This window comes from Bombina bombina, chromosome 6 (assembly GCF_027579735.1).
Source record: "Bombina bombina isolate aBomBom1 chromosome 6, aBomBom1.pri, whole genome shotgun sequence".
Lineage (NCBI taxonomy): Eukaryota > Metazoa > Chordata > Amphibia > Anura > Bombinatoridae > Bombina > Bombina bombina.
The window spans coordinates 1,004,050,793-1,004,060,410 of record NC_069504.1 but is presented as its reverse complement, the minus strand read 5'-3'; the positions used below and the strand labels follow the sequence as shown (position 1 = coordinate 1,004,060,410).

The window sequence follows — 9,618 nt, the reverse complement described above, 5'->3', positions numbered from 1 at the left end:
GCAAGACACTAGGTTTCACAGGCACCTCTGTAACAGGGGATGATGTGTTGTTCAGGGATAAGATGCCAACCTTATTGGGGGAGGTACCTGCAAAACCCAGAGATGCCATATTCACACAAAAACAGTTGCAGGAGTTTACTGCCAGAGAGGGAGTGTGTGAGATGGTCCATAATGTTCTTGTACTCACGCCCATGAGACAGAACAAACTAGAGGCTGCATGGGAGGGGCCCTGCAATATATTCAATCGGTTGGGTAGAGCAACTAGTGTGTCACTTTTAAAAGGAGGGCATCCTGCTGCCAAAACTGCTAGGTGCAATCTGTCTGGCAATGGTGTTCTCACCGCAAGGGGAAGCTCCTTTTGATACGCATCGGGAGTGGCTCGTAGCCACCCCCTTTTGCGTCTCTTATTGGGGGAGGTGTCACAAATATCTCAGGATTCAGCTCCTAAGGAGTTAACTTTGTGTAGCATGCACTCAAAACAGTTATTTGTTTTCAAGAAGAATTGTGGGGTTTCTTAGCCCGCCCAGGAGGGTGTGGTTAAGCAACATGATCTCTGAGAAGTAGGTTTAAGAATCTTATTTTTTAACAATAAGATTGTCATTCTTACAAGGGGAGCTGCTGTACAGAAGTAAGGAGCCATCATTTTCTTGCCATTCCCCTGGCGCAGATCTTGAAGCTAGTAAAGTATTCAATTCTGTTTTTCTCCTTTTTATTTTAAAACACTGTTTGCGTGTGTAATTTTATTTGTAACAACTTTTTATTATTAATGCATTGTGCATAATATTTTTTGCATAATAAATAATTCCTTTATTAAGTTTGGCCTTTGTCTAATAATTGAACCACTTTACTGAAAGAGACTGGAATATTAGAACTGTATAATTTTAGGTTATTTTCTGCTAAATTGTATTTCTAGAGTTAATGTGTAAAGTCTGGGGTTTTCCTTAAGATTTTCCCTTTAATACATTTTAAGTGGTGGCAGCATTTGAGCTATAGGTGACAGAAAAGGGGGCTGAAAACCCTTTCTGTGCCAAATAAGTGACTGGTGCAGGGTTGGATAACCTTGGTTCGTCACACTCATAAATATAATTTAATTTGTTAACCCCTTATTAATCCCAGCCGCAGCACTAAATAAACTGCAGAAACCATACGGCAAAAGGAAAATGTATGTGTGCACCCTCTTTATTGCATTCTAAAAAGAAATAAGGATTTAAACACCATCTAGAGACACTTTTTTTCACTACCAATGTCTGAATGATTTTTTTTTTAGTTAGGCATCAACGAGGCACACAATGTATATGTAAGCATGTTAGTACATGTCCTAAATTAATACTGTCAGATGCTACACAAACTATGCTCTTTATAAGCCTGTCCACAAGGTTAGCTGGATTCCCCACAGAGATCTCGCTGATACAACATGGAGTATTGGGGTATTTGTGTGGCATGTTTAGCACAGAATTTCCACAATATTGATGTATGTATAAATATGTGTATGTATAAAAAAGATAAAAAAAAACAGACCGCTGCAATTACAGAGACAAGTTAAAATGTGCATTATTGCTAAAAATGTACAGGTGCTGACCCATAAAGAAACAGATCATGGCTGTTAAGAGCACAGTTCTCAGGGTGGGATGCCATTTAGTACACCGGTTTTGGAGTCATCTGAATGTAAAGAGGAGAAGACTGAAAGGACAGTAAGGTAATTTAAATGGCAGGATTGTGTTCTCAAAGTCTTCAGTCACAGCGAGTTTGTGTTGTAACCGATCAGTCACGGTGATTTCTGTCTTCATTGCTCAATATGGTGTTTTAGCTCAAAGGCAAAAGCTGGATAAGATTCCCACTCTGTCTATATGGCACTGCACTGTCCTCAGAGTTCATATATACAATCACACAGTATACAAGGGATGCAAAGCAAGTCCACTAGTCCCCATAAGCTATGCATCCAGCTGCTTGCTTTCAGATTTCTGGTCCAGGCGACTCCTATTATTTTTCACCATGTAGATGAAATAAGCCAGTGTTTCTTTCTCATTCACAGGAATGTTCCTGAAATGTCGGCTCACTGTCTGTTCAAATGATAAAATATTTTCAGGTTATAACAGATGAAGAACTACAACAGCTAAAATAAAGAACTATAAACATAATAGTAGCACTCTTGTGCCACAGGTTAGATTGTATTCTGCAATGTATTAAAAATCAAATAGGGATTAGGTAAAGACATACCACTTACAGAGCAGACTAATTTAGTGATTTGCTAAGATTAATAAAATGCTACAAGTTCTATGATCAATGTTTAAAGGGACAGTACATTTAAAAAGTAATCTATTGTGAATCAGATGAAGCATGCAGTTTAAAACAACTTTCTAATTCACTTCTATTATATAAATTTTCATTGCTTCCTTGGTATCTATTGTTGGAAAAGCTACCTAGGTAGTCTAAGGAGCAGCAATACACTACAGGAAGGTAGGTGCTGACTAGTGTCTGTGCATGTCTGTCTCTTATCACTGACTCATCTGATATATTCAGCTAGCTCACAGTAAAGTATTGCTACTCTTTCAACAAAGGACACCAAGAGGAATGCTGTTGAAAATTGCATGCTCTATCTGGATTTCATGTCCCTTTAATTAGTATTATTTCTTTCCCCCAATTCACAGAAAAACTGGAAGTGCATATACATTCTCCATAGTGATCATTTGATTAGTCCCTAACTGGCCAAAGCTAAGGAGATAAAATACTTTATAAACTATATCATTCAACTCTAATACAATGCAATTTGTTTTACCAACAAGTTACAGTTTAAAATGTGTGTGAGATTAACATTCCTTTAAAGGGACATAAAACAAGTTTAGATAGAGACAAAATATAATAATATGTACTTTAATTACTTTACCTGTAACTTTATACTGCAGTGCCTCGCCATTAACCCATTTCTTTTTAAGTTTCTGAATTGTAAAGCTCTAACTCCCCCCACACAATTCCTTTTATAGCTGTATCTATATCTATTGTTCTTTTGGTAGAATGCAAAAATGCATAGGGATTATCAGATGGAGCATGCCTAGAAGCTGTGAACTCAGTTTAAATACAAAATCTATGTCTATGTCTAAACACTGATAAGGGGGGTGGGAATTGGCTTCTCTAGGTAGCTTAGCTATGTAATTCATAAATTATTTTAAAATACTTGCCGGCAATTTGTAAACATTTTTTATGCAATTTTTAATTAATAAGCTCTTTTAGGATATGCACAGATCTCAACCTGTTTTATGTCCCTTTAAACAATGATAGATATGAAATTCAAAGATTAGGTGTTGTGAATATGTAGATGCATTTTAATTACATGAGTGTAAATGTTCAATTTCTGTAGAGTAATGGGTGACTGTTCTTTATCTGTTCGCAATTGTCCTGAGCAGAAGAAACATACTTGAAAACAAGAGAAATCTCAATGTATCCTTCCTAGTAAAATATTGTATAAATAAAATAAATAAGGGGAAACCCTGGGTTAAAACAATGCATCTCTCATTACTTTATAGAAACAAAGTGGAATTGAGAAAAACAACAATGTTGGGGGGGGGGGGGATAAATTATGAAAGTATTCTGCAATTTAGTTTTTTAATACACAAACATTTTATGTTGCAATCTCAAATGTCTGTTTAGTTTCAATCTATGTTGGAACTACAGGAAATGCATGTTTGTACACAACAAATCCTTCGGTGTCAAATGCTCACTGCATATTTTTTTTCTTCCTTTAAATATATAATTTTAATACAGAATGTGGCGGGAATTTATGGATTCATGTATATACTTTTAATATAAATGATCTACTTTAACACATATCAAGGGCAAATTCCAACTGGTACCACCATGATCTCACCTCTGCAAGCTGTGCCTTATTAAGTCCTGGCCGAGTCTGTAACTTGTAATGCCTCTTATATCTGCGCAGTGTGTTCACTTGCAATTGAAAGAGGTCAACCTAAAGGGGAAAAAAAAAAAAAAAAAAGGGATGGAGATATAATTAACTTGAGGCTCACATGCACATGTATGCATAAAGGCTCTAAAGCAGCTAAATAAGTGGAGGGTACTAAACCTGGCACAGATCTTACCTCCGGGACATCTGTGTCATGGTCGGGGGAATCAGCACCATCATCGCTGGTTTTTCTCTTCCTCTTGTTCCTGACACTTTGTATGAAGTTCTTATGAAAGTCACAGATGTAAAGATGCCGAACCTGATGTACACAAAGAATGGAGATGTAAAAATGGTCTTCACTTCAATGGTAAAAATCTTACAGGGTTTGAGGTTCCCTTGACTTAACAGAGGAGATAAGGGGCATTTCATGGACTGCAAAACCAGCAAATTGACAGTTCTCCATGTATTTAAAGTTTGAATATTATGCAAAGCAGTGCTCAATTGATTTTATATATGCACATTGCATACCAGCAGTTTAATTTCCCTTGAATAATTGTGTTGACCATACTCTATATAGTTTTAAAGGAACACTAAACTCAAAATTAAGCCTTCATGATTCAGATAGGAGCATACAATTTTAAACAACTGTCCAATTCACTTCCACTATCTAAAGTTGCCCAATATTTATATGCACACTTTCTGCAGCACCAGCATCTACTGAGCATATGCAAAAAAAAAAAATCAGAGAATATACGTATATGCATTTTGTGATTGGCTAATGGATGTCACATAATACTGTAGGAAGGACATTTTAACTAACTGAAATTAGTCAAGAAAAAATATCTATTACTCATTTGAAATTCAACTAGTAATTTTGCATTGTCTTTTTATTGTGCATTTCTTGATTATGCTATTCTGTTTTTACTAGTCTGTTAAAGGGGCAGTAAACCTACAAAATAATGTTATATAATTCTGCACATAGTGCAGAATTATATAACATTATCTTAGTGCTAACTTTACAACATAATATTTCAGAAATATTTTATAATAAAGTATTTCTCAGACCTCCGCTCCTTGCTCTACTGAGCGGGTCTGTTTTTTTTCCTAAGCGCATCTAGGCAGCTGTCCAGTCACAGCCGCCATTACACTCAATTATATAACATTTTGTAGGTTTACTGCCCCTTTAATTTGGGAAAAATGTATTAAGTTGCATTTGCAGCTTTTGGAGGCTTTCCAGCCTGCAACCACAGCAGAAACGGATTTAGCCTCTCTGTCAACTCAGAAATGACAAGATACATCCCCCTGATACCCACTTGCTCTGGGTGATTGACAAGCCCTGCTCTTGGTCAATTGGTTTTACAAAATCAGAGGGCGGAATCGCACAAGAGAGCATTTGTGCACTATTACATTTTGTCATGCAATACTGCACCACAAGGGTCAGGCAGACAGGTTCACTACTTGATTACTTATCCACCTGCAATCTTGATACATTTTCCCCATTCTGATTAAAGAAAAAAAGAAGTTCCCTGTTGTCTGCTAACTAGAGGTGGATAACATACTATTAAAACCTAAATTGTTTAATAAGAGTACAAAGTAAATAAGCAGTTTTTTTTTAATCTTTGTAAGAATGTATATATTTTCACCTTTGTATTTTCTTACATGCAGCCAGCTACACTTTTCTATATTGACACAGCGAGCTGGTATAGCCAATAGGACACTATCGCTCCTGCTATTTACAATTCTAGCTGCACACTTCTGTGCCTCTGCTAAAGAGGTGAAGGGATTTGCATACAAAAACTGTGCACGCATATCTGCGACACGACAAAAAAAATGGTATCAACCAACTGAGCATGTGCAGTTTTACATTCAAAGCCATTTGCTTCTGTGTTAAACACATAGTGAAAAAAAAGTTTTTTTTTTTAACATGATATGCTCTAATGATATCTAGACTAGGACCCTTTAAAGCAAACATATCTGAGGTGCTACAGTTAAAGTGGAATGTACAATAATATTAAGAGTTAGTTGAAAAAATAATAACTTTGTTGGTAATGCAATCTGAAAGCGCAATTGTAAACAGAATGCCTTGTTTAACAACGTTATTATGTCAACTACTGCAAAACAATGCACTTTACTGATGATCATTAACAAGGCACAAACAGCCTTGACTAGAAAGTCTTGTGACTGATCATCAGTAAACACAGTGCGTTATATAATGAAATGGGGTTATAAATCTGCTAAAAGCAAAACGGAGGTGTGAGTGGTACAGGAAAGAGCAAAAAAATATCCACTGATAATATAAAGTGCATTGTTTTGCAGTAGTTGACATTTTGACAGGGACAAGCCCTGTCAGCTTCAGACTCAAACCCAGATTGGCTGCTCCAAATGAGGCTAGTGTTGGGTGGAGTTGGGCTATGGAAGAACAATTGCAACAAAAGATGTTAATTTGTTTTACAAATGTTTAGACTTGGCTGATGGAACATTTTTTATGAGGCATGTTTCCCAATCACAATTAAATAGCAAAAACAAAGTTTCTATGTGCATATAATATGCACCTGCATTTCAAATTCACATGTATATCCCTCTAATAGCATTTTAATAGGTCACTCTAAAAAAAAAAAATTTTAAATCACTGATGTCTATGTTCATTTAAAGGGACATTATGGTCGAAATTTAAATACACATATGAATTACATATTTGATTAGACAGATATTTGTTGTATACATTTATTGGCAAAAATGCTTCTAGTAAACTGTCACTGTTTTAGTGTTAACATTTTTCTTTGCACGTGCATGCGAATCATCATTGTATTACTGTTGCTGCTCAGAGCATCAGTGGGGCTTGTATCATGTCAGCAATTAACAAATTTGAGTCTTACCAGATTATGCAAGAAAGCACTTTAAGCTCTCTGAGCAAGTGCTGTGTATAAAATGCTGGTACACGGTGTATACTTAAACTTCTGAAACAGCTATAGTTTTTATAAGAAGCATTTTTGCTAATACATGTAGATTACAAAATTGCTTCTATTCAAATCTGAAATGCATCCATGTGGATCACAATTTTGCCTGGAATGTCCCTTTAACTATATAATGAAAGGATTCTGGTCTTCAGTCTATAAACCCCGGATCAGTGCAGTTTACTGTATTTACTCCACCCTTGCAGCCTATGTAAGTATAGCATTATGATTACTGCAGGGTTGAAACAGTAATTTCGCGCATTGTGTGCATATCTAAATACATAAGATAACAAGTACGAGAGTTTTGTGCTGAGTATTGTATAATGCTGAAGTATTTCTGCAAGTGTGATGATCACAAATTCTACAATACACTGAGGTAGCCTCTGGGGACACCTTCATTTATTAGAGTTCAGGTAAATATCATATGTGTAGAAAATGAACTATAACTACTACTGGAGAGCAGTCTGTGGTAACTAGAGGAATTATCCAGGTGTGACCAAATCAGCTGTACAAGCCGCGGACTGAGCTACTTCTGCTGACCGTATGACAAAGTGCAGGACGGTGTTATTGTGATTGCAGTGTGGGCGGGCGGGGCTATTGTTTGTGCTCCCCATGTGAGATGTGCCGGGCAGGAGGATGCCCTAGGGATCTACCGGACTACTCACGCTCTTGTCGATGTCCAGCTTTAGCTTCTTTTGGGAGATGCTCTTCTGCACCCTCTTGCTAAAGGACGCGTTCCCAGCTGTTCGCGCACAACGCTCCCCGCCATCAATCAGACAGCAAATCTGTCCAAAGAACGGTGCGGCTGGAGCTGGAGGCCCATCCCGACTGTCTTCTTCAGTGCTAAAACCGTTCATGGTTCGGCCTTCGCTAACAACAGGCAGACTCACACATACCGAGGCCTACACACTTCACCAGACTAGCTCCCCAGCAACCCGCAGTAGTACTGCAGTAACTGAGCCGCCAGCACCCTGACAACGGAAGTGCCGCCTTCACCTCAAGCTCATTGGATGGTTTTCTCAATGGATGGAATGTCCTGCATCACTAACGCTTCTGATTGGTCTGCAGCGTCGTCGGTCAAAACAAACGCCTTTTCCGATAGATAGTACTAGTTACTGATGTCTCACAGTCTTATAGTCTGTGTCTGTGAGTGCACTTGTGAGTTATTATTAAACTGAGATGTTTCAGATTGTTCGTGGAATAAGAAACAGTCATATCCTACTATATATTTCATGCAGTGAGATAATAGTTTGAAAAACACTTGCTATAAGTTTTAGTTAAAGGGTCTTCATAGACACGCAAAAAAATAAAACACGCTATGTGTTGGAACTGGAGTCAAGCTATCAGTTGAAAAATCCAAGTCAAGCTATCAGACACTTTTGGAGCTATCAGATAGTTATAAAACACTTATTTGTTAGCACTTTCTTAAGACTATTAAAGGCTGTACCATACATATATGCTAATAAATGTTTTAATGAATACAAGCATTTTTTTTATAAATGTCACTCAAATTTAAAAAAAATAGTAATTTTCCAGCATTTCTCTAAGTGTTAAAAACAAAATTCCCCATTGTGCCACTAAATGTTCACTGCAGTTATCTCACACAATGACCCCTCTACGATATAACAAATTATGGAGATTTTTTACTGTGAAATTTTAAAAATATTGGGCCCCAAATGTCCCTCAAATTGCAATAATCAACACTTTCCATCAATTTCACTTAGAGATAAAAGCAAAATCTCCCATTGTGCCACTAAATAGTCACCACAGCTATCTCACACAATGACCCCTCTACAATATCACAAAGTATGGGGACTTTTTACTATGGCATTTTAAAAATAACGAGCCCCAAATATCCATCTAATTGCAAAAATAGGCACTAGACTGCAATCTCATTTAGGAATAAAAACAAAATCTCCCATTGTGCCACTAAATATTCACCAAAGCTATCTAACACAATGACCCCTCTACGATATCACAAAGTATGGGGACTTTTTACTGTGGAATTTTAAAAATATTTGGCCCCAAATGTCTCAAATTGCAAAAATAGTCACTTTTCAGCAAATTCACTTAGGGATAAAAACAAAATCTCCCATTGTGTACATTTTCACCACAGCTTTCTCTCATAATGACCCCTCTACAATATCACAAAGTATGGGGACTTTTTACTGTGGAACTTTAAAAATATTGAGCCCCAAATGTCCGTGTAATTGCAAAAATAGGCACAATCAAACAATTTCACTTGGGGATAAGAACAAAATCTCCCATTGTGCCACTAAATATTCACCACAGCTATCTCACACAATGATGTGTAAAGGTATGTTAAAGTGTGCGCAAGAGGCACCAAGCTACTCCAACCCTAAAGTCCCTCAAAATAGGGAAAAAAGATAGGCAAAAGAATGAAAAAACAGGAGAAGCGCTAGTAAAAGCTAAAGGTGCTATAATGAAAATTGAGTAAAATGATTTGCTATGCAAATGAATTGAGATAGAATAAAATGACTTGCTTTGTAAATAAAATTTAATTAAACAATCAAAGAGGTATAAATCCTGCAAAGATAAGAAGTCAGTTATTATGTCGACTTCTTCTACACCATATTGAAACAAGGTCTATATTGGCAACAGTAGTCATTTGTTTTAGTTTTAATTTGTGTTTTTATATATCGGAGACGTCCGATTTTAAATACCTCCATGTTTTTTCATTTTATCTTTGCAGGATTTATACCTCTTTGATTGTTTAATTAAATTTTATTTACAAAGCAAGTAATTTTA

The 9,618-nt window shown here is 36.7% G+C and overlaps 1 protein-coding gene across 1 annotated transcript; it reads right to left on the bottom strand.

The window, feature by feature from the left end:
* Window positions 1-1,163: 1,163 nt before the first annotated feature.
* On the bottom strand, window positions 1,164-7,834 carry SAP30L (SAP30 like). Its single transcript, XM_053716198.1, has 4 exons — window positions 7,515-7,834; window positions 4,092-4,214; window positions 3,863-3,961; window positions 1,164-2,060 (listed from the first exon to the last, which is right to left on the bottom strand). The coding sequence occupies exons 1-4, from the start codon at window positions 7,704-7,706 to the stop codon at window positions 1,932-1,934; spliced, it is 543 nt and encodes a 180-aa protein (XP_053572173.1). The 5' UTR covers window positions 7,707-7,834; the 3' UTR covers window positions 1,164-1,931.
* Between the last annotated feature and the right edge of the window lie 1,784 nt (window positions 7,835-9,618).